Source organism: Pezoporus occidentalis, unplaced genomic scaffold, assembly GCF_034315485.1.
Source record: "Pezoporus occidentalis ecotype Australia unplaced genomic scaffold, CSIRO_AGI_Poc_V1 ctg143, whole genome shotgun sequence".
Taxonomy (NCBI): domain Eukaryota; kingdom Metazoa; phylum Chordata; class Aves; order Psittaciformes; family Psittacidae; genus Pezoporus; species Pezoporus occidentalis.
Window position 1 is genome coordinate 1,099,855 of NW_026913241.1, and position 27,076 is coordinate 1,126,930.

The following is a 27,076-nucleotide window of genomic DNA, read 5'->3' on the forward strand; positions in this document are numbered from 1 at the left end:
CAATGTGATACGTCCACAGAGCACATGCCCTCAGAAATTCTACTGCATCTCACTTCCTTCAAGAAGTCTCCACTTATCTTCAGTGTCACAAGGCATTCTTGGTTACCTTTTCCTTTACTCTGCAGATTCCCATCTCTCATTGCTTAGAATCTCAAACTACGTGTACCAGTTCTGGCCCCTTTCCAACCGACACACCTCAATGTGCTGCCCTCACATAAGAATGGCAAGAACCTTCTGATGAAATTAAACATGGACTTTTCTGAATGTGCTTCTGAAATTCTGATGTTGTATTTTGTTTCCACCTTGATAAGTCAGCAAAGAAAAATCATTGTGGAAGCATTCACAGCTACGGGGACATACAGCAGTCTGGCTTACCACACACTAACAAAAGCTCTTCTCTGAGGGTCTCCTACTGCTGCCTAAAAAACAGCACATTACAGCTCTGACACCCTCCATTAATCCACTGCTGCCTCTTCTAAGCAGAATAAACCTTGTCAGGGTACTAGGTCCCAGGAAAGCAATTTTCACTATTATCCCTAGATAGCGATAGTGAAAGCACCAGATAATACCATTTAACACCTCTTGCCACAATAGCTACATAGGCATCCTGGAGAGATGGTGGATGCTCTAAACCTGTCAGCCTTTAAAAGGCATTTGGACAACACCTTTAATAACATGCTTTAACTTTTGGCCAGCCCTGAAGCAGTCAAGCAGTTGAACTAGATGACTGTTGTAGGTCACTCCCAACAAAAATATTCTATTCTATTCTACAATGAAGAAACTCTCCACAGACTTACTGGACTTTTCTAAGGGCCAGGATGCCTAAAAAAAAAAAAAAAAATCTTTGAAAGATTCCTGCTTATTTCAAAGAAGAGCTGTCTTCCACTCCCATCAATAACACTTCCATTCCCCGGTATTTTTTTCACCTCATAGGGATATATAGGCACCATCAGCAAGGGTATTTCACATTGTACAACAACAAGTAATGAAGGTTGATAACATAATTGCAACAAAAAGGTGAACAAATGGATCTATTAATTGTTAGAGATATCAAACTCTGCAAAGCTAACTGACACATCATAAACACACACACATATGTTACATATAATCAAATAACAAAGGCAGTGATCTGCTCAGACTGAAAAAAATCTTTTATGAGACTTGCAGAAGTTGTGTATTACTGTATCATTACACTCTGGAGTAAATTCATGTTTTTAGCCTTAATGAAAAGCACAAGTCTTAATAACCCTTTGCCTTTATCTGGGTTGCCCTGATTAAGTTTACCACTGATTCAACAATTTGCCTCTTGCATAAACCACCCACCTAATAGCCTCTGAATAATAAATGCATTCTTCACTAATACAGCACAGTGCTCCCTGTGGGAAGGAGATACTTATCTGGAACAGCCTTTTACCTAGACAGCTGTAACGTATTTAATAGGTACATCTAAATTCAAAATAAGAGAAAACGCCTCCACTGAACATCACTACTGAAATGGTGAAAAATACATAATTTTTAATATCTCAAAACTGTTTGACAGCTCGCACAACTGCTCTACCAACCTGCCATGAAATTATGCCATAGACAAACCAGAGCTTTCCCCTAATAAGCTCAAGTTACAGTGCTTTTCCTCTGCCAGTTCTTCTGAACTTTTTTGTCCATCATTCACCTTAGGCCTTTCTTGTACAACTGGCTCACAGTGTTTGTCCAAGACAATAACTTACAGAAAGAATGATGTCTTCGGTTAACAAAATCCTTCAGCAGAATAAACAGTTTCCTAGTGATCCCTCATTTAATTACAATGCAACATTTATTACTGCACTAAATTCCACAAAATTATATTACAGCACTAACTTTACAGATTATCAGCAAGAGAAGGTCATGTGTATGGGCAAGAGATATTAACTGTACATGCATACAGGTATTGTCAGACATGTTGCATTATAAACTCAAAAGGCATGAAAAAAACTGCAAACTGCTTAATGACATAACCAGGAAAATTATTCCTGATGACACCTACTTCAGACACATTTTACTATGCAAGATTCTTGATCTACTTCAATCAACTATAATAATCTTGTTTTAATTAACATGGGAACTGCTTTATTCCTCCAGAACTCTGAACTGTTTGATGTGTTCCTTTTGATTAAAGGAAAGTTTTAAAATTTAATATTCATAAAGCTGCAGAAATTCCCAAATTTCTATCATGCAGCACAGATTTTTATTCAAAACTTATAACAAAACAATGTTACTAAAAATCACATAAGTTTGACATTTTTAGCCGATTTAAAATTGCCTTGTAATAGTCTTGCTCGAATCTCAATACTAGTAAACAAAGAAAATGAAGAACATCCTGGTTTATGAATCTTTAATGCAGTAAGTATAAAAAAACAGCTAACCAGTTTTCAAATATCTGTATATCACTTCATCAAATCCTGATTACAAACATGAAATTCAACTATATCAGAGTCAGAAAGCAAATAAATATCATTTTTTATTTTCAAACCTGATCTTCAAAGTAGTTATGTATGTTCAAACTGCCAAATACTCCACATATCCAAATTTCATACAACAATTTAAATCTTCATACATTAAGTGTAATCCCTGCCTCCCTCCTCTTCCTTTACTCACAGAAACTCAAATTCTCTTTCCCTATAACTGAAATGTTCCTATTTATTAGACTCCTACATTCTGCTTTAGATCTGTTAAGAAGCTTTTCAGGTTATATTCTAATGCATTTTTCTCATGCCAATTGTATCAGCCACACAAGCACAAACTTAAAAACTACAACTTTTACCACGTGAATTAGTTTTCTCTATGAATTTCATGCACACTGGTCAAACTTTCAATAATCCCAATTCTCTTGCTGCATAAGTCTTACAAGCACTCTTGAAGTCTAACCGTAATATAAAATACCCCAGCCTAACAATTCACCTCCTCGTAGTTCAATTTTAAAAGTAGCAATAAAAAAGAAATTATTACACTATAATTCCATTAAAAGTAAAAATAAAAACACAACAAACACACACAAAACCAAAGAACACCTATACTGAGCCAAAGAAAAAATGAGCAATTTTCAGCACCAAAGCTGTTTTTTTTTTTATCTGAAAGTTTTCTTAGGACATGAAAGGTAGTCATCTTTACACTCTATGACACTGTATTTGGAAAAACTGGGAAAGCAAAAACAAGACAGCAAAGCTTGACAAAAGGCTTCATTCCCTCTTGGCCATATATATGCATGTTGGTATTTCATTACCACTTACTAACATAATAAAAAAGAAGGAAAAAATTGTGTTTAAGTTTGAAAAGATGATTGTAAGGTATATACTAAATACAATTATGTACCATTAATATATTTAATAATATAGATATTTAAGTCAGAATTCAATAGCGTCCTTGCCAAAATATAATCCAAGCCCTATGCTGTTAATTAAATATTAATTTCAATACCATGGTAACAGAAACATTGCCTGTTCTCCGCTAGAAGGAACATTTGTGTTTCAGAAATAACACCCAGTATCTCCTCTAAAGCTACATGAGTCACTCAACTCAGATTTTTGCCACAATGTTTTTAAAAATAACATTTTCATGCTTGAGAGTTAGTATAACAGGAAAAAAATAATCTAAGTAAGTAATGTATGAGAAATTCATGCTAAAGCACTCCTGCCACAGGGAAAAAATACAGTGCTTTGAATCAGTAGCCAAATTCACTTCAGAATAATCTGTGGGAAGATACGTTCAGTTTTGCCTTCTGGAACCTGCCCAGTGCTGGCCTTTGGCACCAGCACCTGCTTCTCAGAGGTCTGAGAAAGGAAGGAATTTAAATGTTTCTTAAAATTAGTTTAACATCTTTGATTCTTTCACCATCATTTTTACAGAAGACACTATTAAGGAACACATGCTATCAACTCATCTAAATAAATATACATTTCAAATACTCGCATTATCAAAATTCATTGTTTTTTCCTACAGCTGGATAACGAGCAGATAAAACAGAAGTAATAAAACATCTTTTACTAGCATTCTAAATTAGGCTAAAGCAAGTGACAAAGGATAAGCCTACCTTGCCGATAGCAAAATATTTTGGGACATTTTCTAATAGTAAGACTCAAGAGGATATGGCAAAATGAACAGACAAACAAAAAAACAAAAACCTGCATAGCTTGTTTCATAATTTTCTAAAATTATTTGCATTATTAAGTATTACACATCTCTTACCATCTTCATTCAGGAACAATTTGTTGAATCTTAATCCACTAGGCTCTTTACCAACATATCTGTGCACATACTCTGTGCCAAGATCATTAACAGCAATAGCATATTTCAAAGGTTTTACACAGGACTGGAGACAAAATGGAACTTTGGTATCGCCAACAGAATGCCTGGGAAAAACAAAACAGATTATGAATTTCTTGTTTGCCAGCTGTAGGAAGTACAGTGGTAAACGCTTCATTCTATAACATATTAGGACTATTAACAAAAGACTCCCAAAACCAAATGCATATTACTATTAGGTCTCTTTTTAAACATGTCAAAAAGCTTTAAAGTCTTTAACAATTGCCTCCGTAAGCTAAGCATAACAAAGTCAGGTGCTGGTGATTACTGCGAATATAACAAAATAAACAATGTTCAGAAATGGGTCTGTACCAGAGAAAATAAAATCACTTCAGACCTCTAGTACACTTACCCTACTCAACTGTAAACACATACTCTACAGCTGACATGAATATAGCCTCTATACAAACCCAAGCTTATATAAACAAAGATGAGATTCAATTCAGTTTTAGAACTTGAGGGCAACAATTAAATAGCTGTATTTACATTCCCTTTGATAACAGCATAGGTATTTTATAGCAATTATTAAATGCTATCTTTTGGACAGTTTACTTTCAACACCTAAGACTGCATCAAAGAAGGACTCATACAAGCATCATATGCCCAATCTAGAGCAAAAGGCTCCAAGCAACCACTTGTCTGATGGCAAAAATCCAAAGTCTGCTTTCTTCTTTTTTTTTTTTTCAGAAAGCTCACAAAACCATTTTGTCATTATAAAAACTAACATTACACACCATTAAATGTTATAAAAATTAACATCATAAAAACTTTCATTAGTACCTGTTATAGTATCCAAAACAAAGCAAAGTGCCAATTTAAAAATTGTGAAAAGGGAGAATATTTTTACTTTTAAAGCTGTTTTACCATTAATAGATTATAATTCAGACACTTTAGCAGGAAGCTGAAAAAGACTTCAGCTCACTTGTACAGCTCTTCCCCTACAGATTATGAGCCATATGCTCTATAAGAAACAAACATACAGGACATAAGATAACATTAAAATGAACACCAATCCACAATCACCATAAGCAAGTCTGATGCTCTTTTCAGGAATGCCTCAACACCTAAAAATTATGTCAGTCAGAATACGCAGTGTAACCTATCAAACTGCAGGCCAGCAGAGACATGCAAGCTGATGAGTATCTCATATTGTCTAGTCACAGAGGCAGACATGAAATAGTTTACCTTACTTCTCAGATAGTCGGTGTGAGACAGCCCTTTACACCAGCTCACAACTGTCTCTTCTACACCAAGTTATGAATGAAGGAAAAATAAAAGTAAGATGACTCTAGCTACATTCAAGACGTATATACACCCTTACAGGACAAAGTTCCATGAAACTAAAAAGCAAAATCATGTTAAGTTCTGTACAGATTCCCCATCTTTGTTTTCTTTTTAAATATGGATCAGATTTATTTTTTTTTTTTGCGACATACAGCAATCACATAAAAATGGTACAGTAAGAACATTAAAATGCAGAAAAGGTATTAACTTTCAAGTACATCGTGACCTGCAGAAAAAGTAATACAGCTTGGGGCTTGCATACTGTTAGACAAATCTTCAACCTCCAAAGATTAATACTACATAAGCATTGTCTCTATCCTGTCCTTTCATAATGATAATTACATACAGCTTCATTACTGTTTGGATCTTAAACACAACATAATCCAGCTTTAAATACAGTATTTACGAATACTATTTAAACAATATTTTATGAGAGCAAAATAATTCAGATAAACAGAAAAGTTGAAAAAAGTTAAGAAAGATGACCAAGTGTATTTTACTTCTTTAACAACTCCAATAAATCTTTTCCTTTATTAAGCCATGAGATAACATGAAGTGCTGTATATGTTAAATAGTTCAAGTAACTGAAATAGCAAAATCTAAAAGTTAGAATATACCTCTGTCCGTCCACTGTGCAAAGTGACACACCCCACAAATCAGGGCTGAACTTGGCCAGTTGTGGAATATAGTCAGCAACCTATTACATGAATAAATAGAGAGACATTACAACATCCAAAATGTTTAACTATGTGTTAATAGACATTAATTAAAATAAATGTCAATGGAAAGGATGCACAACATACAACTGCATTATTCCACTAATAACCACCTAGTGTACCTAAAATTTCATTAGAAATTATTATACTCATATTACATAGATCATTATAAAACCATTTTTTTCAAAGTGCAAACTTCAGCACATTCTGCAAGGAATCCCTTCTGTGTTACAGCATGTTCACCTTTTCAAAACACATAAAACTTTAGCTTGTGACAAAGTTCAAAGGTATTCAATTTATTTATTAGAAATAACCGTTAGAATAAATTTTCATTATGAACACAGGTACAGTGTTGGCAATTATTTGACACACAACCTAGCCAGTTGTGCAGGGTAGCATAATTTTTTTTACATACTGCTTAGTCTGACAAATCGTACAGCGGTTTTATAATTTATGTATAGTTTATGTAAAATAAAGAACAATGCTATTTCTCATTCTGATCTCAAAACTGTAAAGTCTGTTAGAGGTAAGAAGCTGTATTTCTAACACAGTTTAGAAGTTGCAGACATAACTGAACTTCCAAAACTATTTAAGCAAGTTATCAATTTAACATTTTGCTAAAACGTTAAGAAAAACCTGTCCACTTAAAGAATGAAGAATGTATTTGGTTAATATTAAGAAATCTACAGAAGTCTGAAGTTGAATTTACAAAGAGGTTACCTTCCCTCCAGATTGCTTTTTAGCACTTTCATAGAGCTCATCAATATGTGAAGTAAACGACATAAAATCTGGAATGACAAACTTCCTCCTGAAAGCTTGAGTAAGCAACACAATGTTACTTTGTACACACCTGCAAGAAGTTAAAAATTTATTAGTGTTTTTGACAAAGTACTGCCAAAAAGCCTACTTAAGTAGCAATTACATGCTATTTAAATAAGGACCATCAGCCCCTTGAAGTTATATGTCCACAAGAACATGTCTTTACTATGCAAGTTTGTTTTTACATTATTTACAAACGTGTCATTGCATTCATTCTTATGCCTTTTTACTTAAAACTCTTCTTTGAAGTTTCAGCTGTGAGGCTGTCCTGCTAAACACTATCAATTTGCCTTCAAGTAGCATCTAAACTTGCATAAGGGATCTAACCAACCCCTTTAAGATCAAGACATGAAGGTCCTCTAACCCAGCTCTTGCCCAAGTAAGCACCAATTTCAGAGTCAGGTCAAACTTCCAAGGTTCAGGGTTGGTCTGTCTCACTTCCAACTAGTTTCTCCATGAATGGAGCGAGAACCCTGCCAACAAACCAAACTGGAATAAGGCTCCACTCGAGCGAAACCTGTGGAGTTAACTCAGTAACATTTTCTAAACTAAGCAAAAGTTAACAGTGAGCAGTACTACAAGTCTCTTGCTTCAAACTACCGCCAGTTAAGGCATCTTTGCTGCCTTTTAGCCCAGAACACAGTTATATTATCACCCACACCCTCCAAACATCAGCCCATCTGGTACATTTAAAAAACTGAAGAATTAAAAAGGAAAGGACTTATCGAGAAGAAACAGATGAAAGGGAGGATAGAAACACAAGCTGAGGCATGCTGCTGGAAGTGGTGTGCCAATGAGTGGGGACTGAGCAGGAGCAGGGGTGGGAACTGGAAGCCATTATCACGACAGTTAAAATATGACCTGATAAAGGGTATTAACAGCCCCATCCCAGTGCAAGGAAGAGAAAGGGAGATTTAACACCAAACAGTTAACACATTCATACTCTGCTTTCTGGCAGTAATAACAAAAGAAACAAACTGTTAATACAGACAACTGGAAAATTAAGAACAATGAAATAGCACACTAATTTTTAGGGAAATGTTTCAACTTGGAATACTTCCAATAATCTTATTATTAAAAGTCATCATCAGTTCAAAATTAAGATGCATGAAGACCAATGAACAGACAGAATGATCTTTCCTTTGAATCCCCTCTCTTTTTTTAAACCTTCAGGCTGAAATCCTTCAAAGGACTTGGGAGATTTTATCCCAAACTGAACTAACAGCAATTTCAAATGCTGGCAGGCACTGCTTTCCAAGGGCAAACAAGAAACATTAGAGAATTTTCCATTTCCATTTTCAGAATTGCTCCGTAATACACTTGTTAGTCTAATACTGCAGTTGAGCTGGTTTTGTTGCAACTTGTTATGCTTATCCACTCCTTTTTTATTTATCTTGTAAAAAATCCTGTTTTGTTCCCAGCAGCCACCAATTACAGTTACTTACTCCAGGTGCAACAACCCTTTTTTGACAGTAATTAGTAACAGTTAAGGCAGCTAGATGTGCAGAAGGAGTAACAACATAACATGCTCTATGTTTAAAATTCAGATGCAGCCTTACATTGTTTGTACCACCCAGACAGCACTAAGCACTCTTCCTGGGTCACCTACACCTATTAGAACAACTCGGTAAAAAGCACGGAAAAGAACAAGAATACAGCATGCACTGAAATACAACCCTCTGAAACCACATTGCATTTTTGAAAAAGGAAGGGCTTTTACGCATGTACTAACTTACAGCAAGTCTAGGATGCTCACTTCCTAGAGACTGAAAATCACCGCAGAAACTGCTATGCTGGTTAAGGACACTACCTATTTTTGCAAGCAGCTGCTGTTCCCAGAATTCAGCCAAGGTCAGTGTCTGGGTATTTATCCTGCATACTTACCCTTAACCCAGGCAAATTATATGAATTTACAGACTAAACTAAATAAAGGAGTTTAACTAATCTAGATGAGTATTCAGAACTACCCTTGCATAGACAAAATAACATAAGTCCTGGAAAACTCTAATTAACAGGGCAGTAATACTTTCAGTCAACACAACACTAGCCTTGACAGCCTCTAATATTCTGCAACTGACATATCCTCCCCATCAGTTTCCAACCAGTTTACGTCCCAGGTAAACCTTCAGAGATGAACGGTCTCAGGCTGAGGGTAAGTGCAGCAGCAAGAAAAGATAAGGAAGGAATTTAAATAAATATATATACTGATAAATAAAAGTCTTTCTACAATCAAATTCTACAAACAGCTTAGGCCTTATCTCCCACATACTTTAGTGGTGTTCAGGATTGGTAGACTAAAAACCTTCCAACCTCAAATTCTTCCATTTACCCAAACTTTATGATCTCAACCTAAAATATAAAATTTGCCTTGTCAAATCCCAACCCTAGTATTTCTTTTTCTATTTGAGAACAGGTCTTCCAAACTACAAAACTTCCCCAACACATTTGCTTTATGAGGATTAGGATGCGAGTCTTACCATCTGTAACAACTTTCAGCAACTTGTATAACCTGAATATAAATTTAAGTTTTGGTTGGGTTGGCTGATGTTTAGGTTTGGGGCTTTTTTTTTTAAACGGAATCTTTGGGCTTAGCATAAAGATTGAATAATTTTGTTTCCTTTATCATACAACTTGTTACGTTTACTATTCTTTTTAAAGTTCTGTCTCACACTGCTGATTATTGCTTCCCTACACAAGTAAATACTTGCTAAAATAAAAACAAAGCACAACAGCCTGCACTCCCAGCTGAAGAACTGTTCAGCTATCTATATAACTGAATGGAAACCTTTTCTCCTGTTCTAAGAGCTACAGTATAAGCATTATGGAATGTAAAACTTTATTTCCAATGAGCGAGATTAGGTCTGTAGAAGTGTAAATATATCTATTAAACATTTCAGAAGGAAAAGTGATGTCATTTTGACAAACGAAGTATTAATATTACAGCAGAAGTCCTCTGCATCTTCTGTCAAAACTTTTCTAATTGCTCAAAGAGGATGAAAACATTTATTAATATCTGGGTTAAGGACAGCTCAAATTAAGGTTTTGCTCAGGATTTGCTACCTAGACTGAGAGCAGCACAGCACCTCAGCAACAAATAGATAACCATGTCTGAGATCCAGCAACAGATTGTCTAGCTTAGAACATAAAACTTATCCAGATTGCTGCTTCCTACCCACAGATCATAGGAAATTTGGCTAGCAAGACCACAGTTCTAGGTCAATAAAGCAGGACAGGCATCACCTCATGACAAAGCCAAGTGAATCAATATGAAAAAGAATTGGGTTTAAACCTTAGTTGTAACTGTTACTCAGTAGCTATCATCCCATCCAAGTGTAAACCATTTTCAAAATAACACAGTTCCGATTGCCTCACGCCTTCTTCTCACCCTAATATTGTCAGATAAGAAATAGGGCTTTTTGCAAGTCTTCTCTTTTTCTGTTAGAATTCTGACGATTAGTGTGTACAATCTTTCGTATTTTTTGAGCTGCCTAAGTTTCATCTAACAGTAGTTAGAGTGCTACTACTATATTAAGTAGTACCATAAGGTACCAAAAAAAGAGAAAACAATTCACAGAGCAGACTAACTAGACTGCTGTTCTGCTTTCAGTAAACATGCTGCTCTCAGTGAGGTATCACTCATTCTACAAAGACCATGTTATGTTAAATAGATGCAACATGAACAGCGAAACCACTCTCTCCAAAACGTGCACTACTGAAGCCTTCAACTCCAGAAACTCTGGACATAAAAGATTAAAATCCCAAGTTGTTGTGCCTGTAACTGGGATTATTTTTTTTTTCCCCAAAGTTTTATTTAGGTGGAGAGCACTATAAAGCAAAAAATCTCCAAAATAAAGCAATTTTAGCCAAATAGGAGCCTAATGTTTAGAATCACTAAAAAGATCTCGAAATTTCTGTTAGAGGCACAGATGCGTGAGGTAACGTATTGTACAGGTAATTTCTAATGGACTTCATCAATTCAGGCAAGCTTATGCTAACACTACTCCACGTCATTTATCCTTAATGCTTTACATGATCTAGCAACTTTGGATTCAAATTCAACAGAACTATACCACTGACTTTTAAGCTTAGGGAACTGAAGCTTCAAAGTCCTAAGGTAATTACAACAGAGTAGATACATTATTATATTTCACTCCTTAAATACCTGGAGAAGAATAGAAAACGCAGGAACCTTGTACAAGTCTCTACATGGCAAATGCAGTGTGCCTGGGAAGAACATAAAACTGAAGGGGGGGGGGGGGGGGGGGGATAATTTATAAAAAATGTTAACACCTGCTGCTGTGCAGAAAAATCTGCTACGTGGAAAGAGATTCACTTCTCCACCCCCTGTATTATGTCTTTGTTCAAAACTCTTCCTACATAAGAAGCAACCCATGTAAGATTTCTAAAAATTATCATATTAACATCAGTCCTCTAACAAAGGGGATCAAATCCTAGAGCTGGGCCATAAAATTATGCTAATCTTGCTAAATTGCAATCATGTGCCTTTTGTTTTAATGTGGAGCCTTTGCCTAAAAACATAATCCATAGCTTACTACTACAAACAAGCCTTCTAGTAGAAGTGTAATGCATAATAGCAAATGCATTTTCTTTCCAGTCCAACCACAAACCCAGGAAGGTGCCCGACTGTAACAAATTAAGAGTTTTTACTGCACTGACAAATAACCACTAAAGACCTGGTCTTAGACTTAAATACAGGAATACAGTTAGTCCATGATGTACCTTTAAGAAGTATCCTACATTTGATTAAGGAGTTGACTGGTTTGTTATCTTGTCACACAAAATTTTTTCCTCAATGTACTTCCAAAAATGTTTAGATATATATACATATATTAAAAACCACATGACATATATACTTTATATTTACATAAATCATGTAAATATGTAAGTATATGCCATATACAATATACTTTATATACTTAAGTGTATATACACTAATATATACATATATGTAATATATATACACAATTTTATACATAAACACACTTTTTTATACAAGTACTTATTTTAACTTGTTAGAGGAAACAGCACTAAACAGCATTCATTTACAAATTAAAAACAATAATATACAGCAGCAAAAAATGTACCATTTTGAGAAAAGTATACTTTTCACAGAAGAAGCAAGTTTTAGATATTACATCATTTACCCTGCAAATGGAATAAAGATACAGACTCAAATTCTACAAATTTATTGTCAAGATTTAACAGCCTCTAAACTTCCAATCTTTCAGCCCACAGAAACTGTAGGCAGGGGAGCAAAGGAATGTGCTTGGAAAGAACTGAAGACAACCTGAACAGTGCTTATATTGTTCAGCTACCTAACCCCAGACTTCTCTTAAAAAAAAATAAATAAAAAAGCACCACTAAAATATGGCACACAAATCTTTTCCAAAACAAACCAGAGCAGTGACTACAGTCCTAACTGCTCTCATCTCTACATATCCCAAAATTTAATGTCACTCTATTTTTCATATACTCACTTTTAGAATTAGCTATGGGAGTACAGATATATACTGCGTATACAGATACAGTATATGCAGACGTATACTATATCTGTACACCCAACTTCTCACTACACAGAAGCAGCATCCTGAATTCCTGATTAAAAACTGGTGAGGCAGCAAGAGAGAAGTTTTATGTACTCATACTATATACTCCCTGCTGCCTCAATCAATTCATTTGGCATCCGACCAAGAGTTGAAGGATAGGGTCAGATACACATGCAAACAACACTGATACATTAAACTCTTGTGGAGATCACACAATCCATCTGCTCCATGAAACCAGAGAACAAACTCATATGAAAATAGCATCAGTAGGAGTGTGCGTTTGACTCCCCTTCTAGTTATGCATAGATATATATACGCCTCTCCCAACAGAGCAGTCAGTAACACACAGACAACATTCATCCAGAATTATACAATTACATTATTGACTCAAAGTTTACTTTTTAAAAAGGTCTTTGTCCAGCATAACGCCGTCTGAAGTTGTTTGAAGGGTCAATCTTAACATATCCATGCATTCTTTCAATCGGGGATCAGATGTACGTAATCCTGTAGATTTGAGTGCCTATTACAAGAAAAGAATAATTACTAAAATGAGAATGTAAGTTTTTACTATCAAGTTCTCTATTGCTCAGCCTCATTTATCAAGATGAGAGCCATCTGCTACTGCGCTCTCAACACAGAGACATTTTGACAGTTTTTTTGATCCTTTCGCCATTTTCTTTCGCCATTTTGGCTGCATCTTATGTAAAAGGATTAGTCATTGAAATCCACAGTGGCCCAACTGCATTTTACATGTGTGCAAACACTACAGCCACAGACACAGATGCTTTAAAGCATACTCTTCTGCACAGCAAAGTAGTAACAATACAAGTACACTCATTCTCTTAAATACAGAAACATTGGGGGTGGGGGAAATTAGTTACATTCCTTGCTGCAGCTATCCATGTATAATAAATTCTTTGCTTTGTATCCTTGCATTTGGAATGTTTCATATAGCACTTTCATATAGCACTCCAGAGCGGTAAACTTACAGTTATGAATTTATGAACTGGTATTTTTTCTTGTCCTTCTGCAATAGTATAGAAAAGTAGATCTTCTAAGCTAGGAAGGAGCCCTTGCTTCACTTTACTGGAAAAAAAAAAAAATAAGGAAAAAAGAAAAAAGACAAACTAGTGCATATTTTTCTTTATATGCATTTTTGCATTATTTACAAGGAAAAAGCATATTTACATTACCAATACAGCTGCTACCACTAATTTCAATGCGCACTCTTATTAGTGAGCACAAAGCTTAATTCAGCTTTAAATAGGAAAACAACAGTAATATTACAAGTAGCATACATATCCTTTACAGTGGCAAGCATTCTTAACTGCAACGTAGTCATATTTTTACTAACACGGATTTATTGCTCAGATACTACTTAGAATTTTTTTTGAGTAAATTCATCACTTTTCCCTCTTCTTGATGTCACCAAGGATAGACGCATATCTCACACAGAGGATAAAGATTCAAAGACCTACATGCCTCATAATAAAGCTGTAAGAGCAGATTGACCCAATGATTCTATAAGCAAGAGGTGATAAATGCATATTATTTTCACCAAACTAGTCCTGCTTTTAGGAACTCCTAATAGGAGTCCTAAAGCCCTTCTAGAAGCTTATGTAAGCCACATCAGTTACAGTGAAAGCAAGTAAAGCTATCTGCATAATGCAGTAACCTGAACTAGCTCAGGCAGCAGCAACTCATATCATGCATATTTATCAAGGTTAACATGCAGTGTACATACATCTTCAATGGTCACTATGTTTATCAAAGGAAATACACTGGCTTTCCAAATATTCTATGCGTTAGCTATTTTACTCCAAAATATGCTTACTGTATGTCTTTTTGTCGTAACTTACATCTCCATTTTAAGTGAAATGTGAAGGAAACCTACCAGATTAAGCATCAAGATTCCTTTCAAGAAAGAAACCTTTTAATACTGACAGCTTTCCCTCAAAGCCTTTGGATGCTGTCTATTGGTTTAACCTTGGAGCTCCCCCTTTCCTTGATACTCCAAAGCACCCTGCAGCAGGCAGGAGCACAAGACAGCACTCAGTTGTTCACACTTCCCCTGTTAAATACAGCATCATAGCACAGACTTCCAAAATGTACACTTCCAAACTGCTAGGGGCAATGACAGCAAAGGGCTTCGGAGCAACTATTTTAGTCCTTTGAAGTGATCAGATTTGCTTCCAGACAAAGTCAGTTTAGAGAAAGCCAGTGTTCTAACGTTTGACAAACAAAAAATAAAACCAAAACAGTTCGCTAGTAAACATAGAAGCAAACTAACTGAAAAGCAGAGTATGCAGTCCTACATTATTTTAGCTAACAGTTCTAAAGTTCAATCTTATAATTTAGTAACACTGGCAGTACTTTGTTACTATAGTATATATACTTTGTTATTTAAATAATATATAAAATATTTTAATTAATAATTTTTCTACTTACATAAATTCAGTATCCATTACTATAAATAAAAATATATAAAGAATTAAATAATTTTTACTGCCCTAAACTAGAATGTTCAGTGGCAATTTATCTATTTTTATACACGCATGCATATGCGTACAAAAAGCAGGTCTAAAGTTTTCACAAGACTAGTAAATCTTTGAATACCAGTATCCAGGGTTAAAACTACAAAAATAAAATACTACAACTAAGCACAGACCCTAGGTAAACCAGTGCAATCTCACAGACTGACATTTAATCCTCCTTCCTCACCCAGAACTAGCTTATTCTATCTCAACAATAGGCCAGATTTATGATTGGTTTTGATGAAAATCTGATTACATCCAAGTACCCTTTTAAATTTAAGACAAACTAGACTGCACTTGCCTCCCTCCTTTCCTCGTAACTAGCAGTGAAAACCAGTAGTAAAAATCTCCCTTCTCATTTTCCAATTTATTTAAAACACTGTACTTACATACTAAGAATAGAAGACAGCTTTGTAAGCCAACAGAACTTTCTTTGTCTTCCAGTCTGGTTTTTGGGCGTTTTTTTTTAAATGATGCTAGCTGACTAATGCACAGACAGGCTGGCAATTCAAGCAAGACAAATAACTTGCAACTACCTCAAGCAAATCACTGAACAACATTTTTCCTAAAGAAAATTCAGGCCTTCCATGAAACACATTGCGCTTTCAATCTTTTGAGAACAGTACATCCAGTCAAGCCAGCAGAACCAGAACTACCAACATACCAATTATAACTTCAGCCTGTACCTGCAGCGTAACTCTGCAGCTATGGACTTTTTTACAGCTATGCTGAGTTACAGCCTACACCCCTACACACAGCATTTAACAAAGTTACCCAAAATGTTGACATTTTGTGTTTTAAGGAATGTCTCTGCTACAAGATTCCTTACTGGATTGCTGAAGGTTTGATAAAGGAAAAACTTTCGTATTTCACTTTGACAAGACAATCCAGGGAACACATTGAGTAATTTTAACTGACAACCTACTTAATTACAAGTTCCTGAGCAATTACTCAGAATTTAACAGCTGTTCCAAATGTGGAGTTTTTATCTGGGAGGGTGCAGAACAAAAAAATTCCGACATCTCAACAAGATTTTTACCTGCTTCTTCATGAGATTTTAATCTATTAAAAAGAGATGTGCACCTTTCGCAGCATAAACTATCTCTTGACGTCGTTTCTCTATCTTTCACATCTGCTGCTCTTCAATATTGGGTCAGTCAGCCTAATTAAACAATGGATCTGCACTAGCTGGCAAAGCAAAGAGGATGGCATTCAATATATTTACAGAAAATTGCTCTTTGTCAAACAGTCCATCTTTTGATAAAGTTTATCAGTTAAATAGAGGTGGAAAGGCTTGCTCTGCAGTTTATCAGGGCAGTGATGTCAGTAACTAATGTTTGCCTAACCTAAAAGCTATGTTTTGGCACCACGAGCACACTTAGCATGATAGTGCTGTTCAACAGATGTTTTTCAAGTCAGGGAACTTGCAATTTTCACAGCTGAATTAAAGTGGAAAAAAATCCAGTCTATTTCACTCCATGAATTATGGCTTATGATACTTATTTCCCTTCTTAAAATAATAATAATTAATCACCAGACTATTACACAACTAGACTTCTTCAGTGGTAATCCAAGCTGTGGACTAGAATTCTGGCAGAGGCTTCACACTGCTTTTTGAATACACACACACACACACATATATATATACACATACACATATATAAAGCAGGAATTCCAAGCACAAGGACTTTGCAATTTTTATTGTTCCCTCCTTCAGCTCCTCCTTTTGCATCAGTACAATACTTATACCAGATTCCATGGAGGATTTCATTTTTACAAAAACTGAATTAGAATCACTACAATATAAGAAATTAAATTCCTACCTTGTACTTGAAGATGCAACTGCTAAAATGCAGAACATGATTTATGGAACAACAAAACATATAAAGATATGATACTGGTAATAATAATTTCAGGTTCATTGCTAAGGCACCAGTCATTAAAATATGAGGTCACAACTGTCCCCAGCAACAGTCCCTCAGGGGGTCTGTACTGGGACCAGTACTGTTTAGTATCTTTGTCAGTGACATGGACAGTGGGATTGGAGTGCCATCCTCAGCAAGTCTGCAGCTGACACCAAGCTGAGCGATGCAGCTGACACACTTGAAGGAAGGGATGGCATCCAGAGGGACCTAGACAAGCTCATGAAATCAGCACACATGAACCTCGTAAGGTTCAACAAGGTGAAATGCAAGATACTGAACCTGGGTCAGCGCAACCCCCTGTATCAATACAGGCTGGGCGATGAAGGGATTGAGAGCAGCCCTGCTGAGGATGACTTGGGATATTGGTGGATGAAAAGCTGAACATGAGGCAGCAAAGTACACCCACAGACCAGGAGGCCAACTGTATCCCGGGCTGCATCGAAAGAAGCGTGATCAGCAGGTTGAGGGAGGAGATTCTGCCCCTCTACCCTGCTCTTGTGAGACCCCACCTGGAAAACTGCCTTCAGGTCTGGGAGCCCCAGCATAAAAAGGACATGGGCCTGTTGGAGTGAGTACAGAGGAGGGCCACAAAGATGATCAGAGGGATGAAGCACCTCTCCTATGGAGAAAGGCTGAGAGAGCTGGAATTGTTCAGCCTGGAGTACAGCAGGTTCCACAGAAACCTTATTGCAGCCTTTCAGTACTTAACAGCAGCCTACAGGAAAGATGGGGACAAACTCCTTAGCAGGGCCTGTTGTGATAGGACAAAGGGTAATGGTTTTAAACTAAAAGAGGGCAGATTTAGACTAGATATAAGGAAGAAATATTTTACTATGAGGGTGGTGAAATACTAGAATAGGTTGCTCAGAGACACGGTAGATGCCCCATCCCTGGAAACATTCAAGGTCAGGTTGCACAGGGCTTTCAGCAACCTGACCTAGTCCAAGATGTTCTTGCTCACTGGAGGAGCGGAGGATGAGATGACCTTTAAAGGTCCCTTCCAATTCAAACTATCCTATGATTCTACGAAAGCTGCAAGGGCTGCAACTCGCAGGTATCTTAAAGACGTTGTCACCATACTACAGATGACCATCTCCAACTAAGAGATACACACACCCAAGTCACTAAATAACTATCTTCTGTTCACTTGCATAATTAGCCACTGATCCCATAAACACTGGTGGATAATCATTTATTTACCTGAGAACTTACCAAGATTCAGACAAAACTACGTATTTATAAACCCAGACCAAAGACAGACATGCTTTAGTAGATGTCAAAGTGTTTACAGTAAAAACAAGAACTGTTGCTTCAAAACCTTAGCCTCTAAGGAAGTCATGAAAGGTCTACTGAAAGCGCAGTTTCTTGCATCTGTCAGCGTGGCAGCCACACTCTGACAGGAGTAACAGTGTGATGAACTACACAGTTCCTATACAACTGGTTCCTTTACAGTTGAATCTGGCTTGAATGCAAAAGCAAGATTAACTTTAAAAGACATCTCCAAAATTCACCTTAAAAAGGAGTGCTACCACTTCCTTGCCATTCTAAGGAAAGAGAAACAAATAAAAAACCCCAACCCAAACCGAGACCAACACACTTCCATCAACCATTTGCTATATTCCATATACTAGTACTCATCAGTATTGCAATTTAGCTATACTTTAAAAATCAGGGTTGCTCACATTTTACTCCTCTCTCTCTCACCCTCATAAGGCCTTTAAAATTTAGAAATAGCTTAGACTTAGGTAAACTACGTTTGATCCTACTACTGTCCAGCATAAGATGCAAGAACAATGCATACTTACACTGAAAGTAAAAGTGAACAATACACAGTTATATCAAAAGTAAAAGTAAACACTAATAAATACTATACAAGTTTATAATTTAGGACTGTACTGTGTTATTCTGTTGTAATTATTTAGGCATGGACATATAGAAATGATTGCATTTTAATCCACAGCCTTCACTAATCAAAATTACCAGTGCGTGACCAGTCTCAGTTTAAGCTGAAATATTTTTCCTTTCCCAAAGGAAAGGAAATTTCCAGTTTCAGGTGGATGCACAGAGTGAAGACTGGATAGCAGGGATTAGGAGGTGGTGGAAAATATTCAGGGAAAAAAAAAAAAACAAAACACAGAAGGATCTGGTTATGCAATGGGATACTAGTTATTTCATCAGCCACAGGGCTCATCATTTATTCTCTCTATGAGGAGTTAAACTGTTCTACATTTCTGTATACTTTTTGCACAAAACACTTTAGGTTTTCACTTGTAACTCCCACTCTGTAAATGAGGACTGTCAGGCAAGCAAAGAAGCAAGAAAATCTTAGTGCTGCCTTTTGACACTGTAGGTTATTCCAGTATCCTAGAACCACAACCTTACATGCAAATGGAGGGGGGGGGGGGGGGGGAGGTAAACCCCCAAAACAAACAAAACAAGGAAAGCCTCAAAAGGACTACTGTCTTCCCAGTTGGGCCCACAACCATCTGCCAAACACAGCTCAAACGTTATATACTTCTGGATTGCAAAGCGCTGGAATCAGCAGAACACAGACTGCTCTGACTTAGCTCAGCTGCCAGCTTAGAACTTTTCTTCCAAACCCTGTCTTAATACAGGGGTGATGACCACATGCAATGTACCATTTACAAATGCTTAAGGAAGATTTTCATAACTCTGCATCAAGAAAAGTAAGAACGAAAGTATCCAGCAGCCTGGCTAACACATCACCAGGAATTCCTGCAGAGCTGGAACTGAAAAGAAACTGTTTCCAGTTTTTCACTTGTTCATAACTACATGCTACATGTCATATTTCCTTGTTCATTTTGCAGTAAGGCTCAAAGAATGAGCATTTGACTTTCAAATACATCCTTCTGTCAAAAGCCAAAAATGACTTAAAGTGTATAACTGGTTGTGACTACATAGCTTTACCAGACATACTAGAAATGACAGGATTTCCCTAACTGATGCTAGCTGTAGGAAGCTGTTATAAAAGTTCAGGTTAAGATCATGTTACCCCTTTAATATATTACCTTTTCAGCATCCTCAGAACCCCCTCATAGTTGGCACACTTGTTTTTAATGGTACTTTCTGTATTTCTTATTGAAAACATAAGTACAACCTTTATACACCACACCTACTTCAGACACAGCTGAATAATTTTTGTTTCAAAATGTTACATATAGAGCTAATTCAAAGGCTTCAGATACGTTGAACAATTTTATAACTACAATAATCATAATAATACACATATAATTGCATATTATATTGTACATAGTTATGTAACCTTAGTTGCACGTATTTTTTTAAAGGATTTTGACAGCAGCAATTTTAAGTGATACCTTTAAAGACTATATCCCACTGAAACAAAAGGCTTGAACAAAGCTGAGCAGCTAAGACACTTACTGGAGAGAACAAGAAGAGAGCTTCTTTTCCTGCCTGCCTGCCATGCTGAAGTAGAAGTTCATGCTAAAAGAAAACAAACCCAAAACCACAACTCAAAAGCAGAACTATTGATGAGCTAAGGGCTGCAGCCTTCCCAGCTGGCTTTGTGGAAGACTTCCTCTTAGCATCAGGGTAACAAGACTTTGTCCACTGTTAAAACAAAGTATTCCTTTATTGGCCTTATTTCCTCTGTCTTTTGATTTTTATATCTAGGCAATAAGCATAGCAAAGCCTGGGAAAGTGACTTCAGTTTAGACTTTAATTAGGCTGCCCCATAAGCAGCACAAAGAAGACACACAGGCTGCCTACAGGAAAGCCAAGGGTCAAGCTCTGAACACACACAAAGGAGATGTGTCTTCATGGGGATTGCAGTTAATCTGCCAAACTTCATGTAAAAGGTTATCAGCCACTAAGTGTATCCAGGTTCAAACAAGCAATGGAAAATCTGTCAGATGGGGAGGTGAGAAATGAACAAGGCTTCTTCAAGAGCTGCATGATGCTGAGGACTACCAGAGCAGAATGCTTGAGAGCCATCAATCCATTTACCTTGTCATTATACTCTGTGTTTTCAACCACTGGTCATCACAAACTGGAGCTGATACACTTGTCCCTGACCACTTCTGTAAAGAGTATTTCAGGTTCCTAACGAAGGAATATTAACTTCACAAATATATACAGTCTTATTCTATTACCTGCATGTACCTTTGTCACGTAGGGACATATCAGTGCCTCTTGGCACAGGGTCGCATTCTGTAGCGCCTATTAACATTTGTGGCGTTATCCACCCCTAGCTGCACTAGATGCAGACATGAAGACAGCGCTGCTAAACTTCCCGGGCAGAACTACACACCATGTATACCGCCTTTAATAATTAACGTGAGATGACACAGCTTTCACTTCAATAGGGAAACACCTTTTATGCAAGTAGCAGCGCTAGAAAAAGCCACACTAGCGCACGCTGGCTGCGAGCTCCGAACCAAGACACGGGCACGGCCGTATGCGGAAGGGACGCCGAGCCCGGTGGAAGCTCAAGGCGCGGCAGGACGCGAGTAGCGGCAAGGGCAGCGCCGAGAGGCACACACGTTCCTCAGGCCACACGTCGGCTCGCGCTTCCTCCCCACTCCGAGCCCGCCCTCCGTGCCCCGCGGGACCCCACCTGGCCGGACAGGCCCGCACCGCGCCCCGCGAGCTGCCCACAGACCCCAGCCCGCCGCGACAGAGGCGATGCCCGCGCCCTCGCACCTGCCGGGACAGCGGCCCCCGCGCCCCGCCCGGCCCCCTCCCGCAGCCACCACGCGTGCGACTGGAAGGCGGCGCTCACATGGCGCCTCCGCATCCCGCCGCCCGGCCCGGCCCCACCGTCCTCCTCGCACTCACTTCTCCCCCCCGCCGCCGCCTCCGGCCAGCTCCTTGCCGCCGCCGTGGTTATTGTTGTGGCCGCTGTCGGCGGAGGGCTCGCCGGGGGTCGGCGACGGCGCCTGCGCTCCCTTCCCCGGCTCCTCCAAGGCTCCCTCCGAGCGCGTGCACAAACCCCTAGCCGAAGGCGGCGGCGGCGGCAGCAGCAGCAGCCCCGGGCCGCCGCGGCGGGAGACGGGTGGGCTCGCTCCAAAGGCAGCCAGCGGCGACGGGCGGCGCCTGGTGCCGGCACCGGTACCTGAGCCGCTGCCGCCGGCCGGCCCCGGCGGCCCGAGCAGCAGCAGCTCCCGCAGCAACGCCGACCGCCACAGCCGCATCATGCTGCGCCACTTCCCTCCGCCGAATGCTCCGAAGCGCCGGCCTGCGGCGCCTGTCGCGCCCCACCGCTCCCGCCCCCCCGCTCATCCCATTGGCAGAGGCCGCATAACTGTCAGGCACACTGCGCGCTCATTGGCTGTCAGGGACGCCACTCCAGCCGAGGCCGCGCCCCCCCGGCAGGACGAGCCTCCCGCAGGCAGCCTAGGTCCCGACGCGGGAGGCCGGCGGCGCAGCGCGGGAGGTTGGGAGGAGGCGGGAGAGGCGCGAGAGGCGCGCGGGGGCCCGCGGGCGGGAAAGGACGAGGGGGGGGCCTGTGCAACCTGCGGGCGGGAACAGTGCCCCCTAGCGAGCGGTCCCGCTGAGGGGAGCGGCGAGGCGTAGCGGGCTCTGCATCGCGGTCACCGCACCCTGCTCCACCGCCTCCATTTTTCACCGGCCGCGGCTCCTGAGAGAGTGGGAAATTTGAGTACCCGGCAAGCGCGGGAGGGCCCAGGCCGCGGCCCAGCGGCGGCAGGGAAGCGGAGCCCGGTGAGTATGGCACCTGCGCCGCGCCTGGCGCGCCCGGGGATCCCCGCGGGCCTCGGGGCGGTGCTTCCCGCCCTCTGGGACGTGGGGGGCGGGAGGTAGAAACAGGCTGGGCTCCCTCGGTGTCAGGTTTAGGTTGTCATGGAAACGGGTGGTTTACTTTTTTCCCCCCAGTTTCATGCTTTTCACTACGAAGCACATCGCCTCTCCCGGGCCTGAGGAGCGGAAAGGCAGGCACCCCGGTCTCACCGTCAGGCGCTATAGTAAAGTGCTGGAGCTCATTAGAAATGCCCTTAAGGGGACTAGGAGTTTCCAAGCTCTTGAGACCAATTTAGACCCGGTAACGGGTTTCCATGCACTTGCAGCAGAAGAAGAATGGTGTAGCTTGATGTCAAAACTTGGTGGAGGCCAAAGCATACAAATTTAAAAGCAAACCAAGAAGCAAAGCACCTGGTTGAACTGGGTGCAGCTGCTCTTCCTGTTCATCAAACATTAATCAGTGTGAAAATTCTGCTCCTACTCATCTACAGGTCTCAGTTTGGGAACCACCGACCCATAGTGATGCGACGCCAAAGGCCAAAGTGGGAAGACTGGCAGAAAATAACTGTAAGGCTTCAGCACAGGGTATAAACGTCACTCCTTACATATAGTTAAGCTTCTGTCACAGCATCTCAGCATGCTGCTTGCCAGTATATAGCATCTTGAAGTGATGGATTTCGCAGTTACTCAGTGAAATTTTTTGCTCACATAACCAATAGCTAAATTTGTCCTAGATGAGTGCAAATCTATATTAGTAAATTGTACCCATTATGGGTAACAGTAGAAGAGGAGCCCTGCTGCCATCCTAATTCATCAGTAATGCCAACACGGAAACCAGTATTGAAATCGTCGCTAGTTTTCTCACTTCAGGAGCCATCATTTTGTGAGAAAAAATGTAAATACATCTGGAGTTCTGAGCCTATTACTGCGAAATTTCCTTGTGAACAATTTTTTCCCCATCATGCTGGTTTATTTCCTTTGGTATGTATATTATAGGAGAGGTTGGAGGTGGAGAAGTTGTAGTTCTGAGTTAAGATGATCTTGCTGCACATTTTATTGGAAATCTTTTACTCTGAAGATACTGATATTTTAGTTTCCACCACACACCCTCCTCCCAGATTGAATGTTTCAGCTGTCTGGGCATATTTAATTGCTCTTAAATAAAGCACAGAGGGTTTTTTGTTACCCGTTTTCCAAGCACTCCGAGTTTGGGACAATCACTACTAATAGACATCATGAATAGCCCTTGCTTATACTTACACAGTAGCACAAATGCCCACAGGAGTTCCCTATGCTAATAAATTGTCACAACAGCCATGAGGGATTTTGGAAGCAGATTTAAAGATAGCTGATAATCTGTGCCTATAAAATGAGCCTCAGCGCACTGATGGCTTTCCTTCCCACTGAACAAGGAAACTTGAAATATCAGTGTGGGATGTGTAATCCTGTACTGCAGTTACTTCACATACAGAAATGCAAAGTACCTACAGTTCTCACATACTTATTACATTACCTATTATATTTCCTGGAACTAATTCTGGATTTCCATTTGCCAAGTCTTTTTGGCAAGCCAGTAACTGCCTCTTTTGTCCCGCCACCCAATAACAATATTTCTCATCTTTTAAGTTTTGTTATATAAAAGAAAGATAGAACTTTTTCAGGCACCTTTTCCATTCTCTCTACATGGGCTACTGCTGAGGACCAGACAGTAAGTATGCTTCCAGTCTGTGCATTTGGTCACTAATTGAACATAGTTCTGCAGACACAAGACATCCTGCTGACTTCTAGTGCCAAGGTGATATTTTTGGTGTGACATCTGTGCTCTTTCACAAGCCAGCTGTTTAGCAGTGACCTGATTCAAAAACTTGTCTAGTTTCTTGTACTGTAGGGGCAGGGGGAGAAGAGGAAGAATGCAAAATGTAAAGATCTGGATCTTTCCTTTCAGCACTCTGGCTTCTGTTCAAAACAGTGCAGATAAGGTTGTGGGAAGAAAAGGAAAAAAGTACTACATTAACAAAAACACTTGCCTCTCATGGCAGCACCCTGTGTTACATTCTTGACCCTACATGAACTCTTCAATTTTACTCATTTCCTTTCTTTTTTTTTCCCCCTTTGCATGCTACTGCCTAGTTTCTTTATTTAACCTTTCAGTAGTATCTTCAGTAATCTCCCAACACAAACATTCTTCAATTAAGCTTTTCTTAAAACTCACTTCAAGAAATGAATCCTCAACTTCTCTCCCTGGAAATTCCCTTTTGTGTGAGGGCAGAAAAGGCAAGTTCCTCTCTGAGTGGAACTGCATATACACAGCTCAGGAACAATGCAAAATGATAAATATAGTTTCAGATTCACAAAGTTCAAGGGCAGCAGTGACTCACTCCCTATTCTGAGAACTTTTACTGCATATTTCAGGCCATCACTCCCTGCTCCTCTTATGACTAAGCCTGAGAAATATCACCCAGTGATTCTCTCCCCTCCTCCCAAAGATGAGGGTATAATAGAGGGTCTTAATTTAAATATAATTTTTTTTTTCTTTTTAAACTGACTCTTATTTTTGTTTTGATCCAGATGTTGGACCAGGCTTTCCATACCTCTGTGAAACTCTCTTTAGACTTCCCTCTCACACAGGGTGATATTGGTTTTCTCTTTGGAAAGAGAAGACAGGCCATCTGCTCTGCCATTCTGTGTTCCACACAGTATCCCAAGGAAACAGAAAATGACAAAAACGGTTTCCAACAAAGTGCAAAGAAATTTGAAATTAAAATTCCATGTAGCTTTTCTTTTGAGTTAGTTACACAACTGGCAGTTACCATAAACTGATGATTCTCTTTAATTTCTACAACTATACATGTACTTTTGTAAGACAAAAATGATGAGAATTTAAGACATTGTGGTTCTTCTGCAAAGAAAAAAAGTGGATCCTTTAAACAGGCATTATTAAGTATTTCCCCTAAGCTATATTGTAGCAAAATATTCCTAGTACATGCTTCTAAAAATAATCCATATTTCGGAGGATATCCTTTCAAAAAGGGGCACAGTAGTACTAATATTCTAGGAGAAAGGGCTCTGAAAAGCAGGTGGAAAGAGGTCTCAGTTCAAGCACATACACTGGTAACAGCTTTCAGTAAGGTTAAATCCTGGCATCAGATAGGCAGGGCAGATCTCAGATAAGCAGCAGAAATTAAGGATTATCTTGACTACAACACGAACTGTTTACTTTGCCATTTTAAATGGTTGTGTTGGCTCCATTTCACTTGTTGCTGGGTAATGCTTTCCAAAAGAGGACTGAGGACCAGACACCACAATTTATACTCTATTCAGAGTAATCCTACCGACTCTAGCAGCAGCTCCTAAAAATAACTTTTTCTTTTGTGAGGCTAACTTGCTGCACATTTGGGTTACATTCTGATATTGATTCAGATGAAAAGTTCTCAGTGACAAGAAACTTTCCCTGTTGGATTGTATCAAGGATACAGTGTAGAAACATAAGCAGTAAATAAAGTTACTGTTTCATCTAAGAAAAAAAAATGAAGGCTTGAATGTTTAGGTGTAATAGCTCAGAAAGCTAACAAGGAGGAAAATATTCAGACGAAAAATTTACCTGGAAAGTGATAGTTGAGGGAGTGACCCTCAAGTGACAAGCAATAGAAAACACATCAAAATCATCTTCCCTGTGTAGTGTGTCAATGAGACCACAGCTCATTTGTCATCACTCTCATTCCAGGCAAATAGGGACAGTGAGGAATTAATTCAAAGAAAGGGAACAAAAATATGTGGATGATTTGCTGAGACTGAAATGAAGAGAGACTACAGGGGCTTAGGACATTCCTAGCATGGTTAACAGAAAATATATGATGTTTTCTAGTGTATACTACAGAGCAAGCAAACAATAGAAGTAGGTTTATTGGAGATGATCTGCAAAGACTGGCATAATTTTTTCCTATTACTCTTATTTGTTAACTTGCTTCCTTTCATCTTCGCCAGTGAGACAGCACCATCGTTCCTCCTGCACATTATCAGTTATAACACTCTTCAGGTATAAAATTCTTCACACATCAGAACATTCACCTTCAGAAAACAACAACTTACCTACCCAAGAACTATTTTCTGCTGTACCCAGCACACTGCATGTTATCTGTGCTATAATATACCTAAAT

General features: G+C 39.1%; 1 protein-coding gene across 2 annotated transcripts in view; it reads right to left on the reverse strand.

Moving 5' to 3' along the window:
• Nucleotides 1-22,397, reverse strand: part of GLS (glutaminase) — a 66,436-nt gene extending 44,039 nt beyond the window's left edge. For both annotated transcript variants that reach the window (XM_062610009.1, XM_062610010.1), the window contains exons 1-6: nt 21,999-22,397; nt 13,711-13,807; nt 13,120-13,241; nt 7,056-7,185; nt 6,237-6,316; nt 4,219-4,382 (exon numbers count right to left, since the gene is read on the reverse strand). In XM_062610009.1, the coding sequence (XP_062465993.1) occupies nt 4,219-4,382; nt 6,237-6,316; nt 7,056-7,185; nt 13,120-13,241; nt 13,711-13,807; nt 21,999-22,357 (952 nt within the window). In that variant the 5' untranslated portion in view covers nt 22,358-22,397. The remainder of the gene's footprint in view (nt 1-4,218; nt 4,383-6,236; nt 6,317-7,055; nt 7,186-13,119; nt 13,242-13,710; nt 13,808-21,998) is intronic.
• Nucleotides 22,398-27,076: the final 4,679 nt, after the last annotated feature.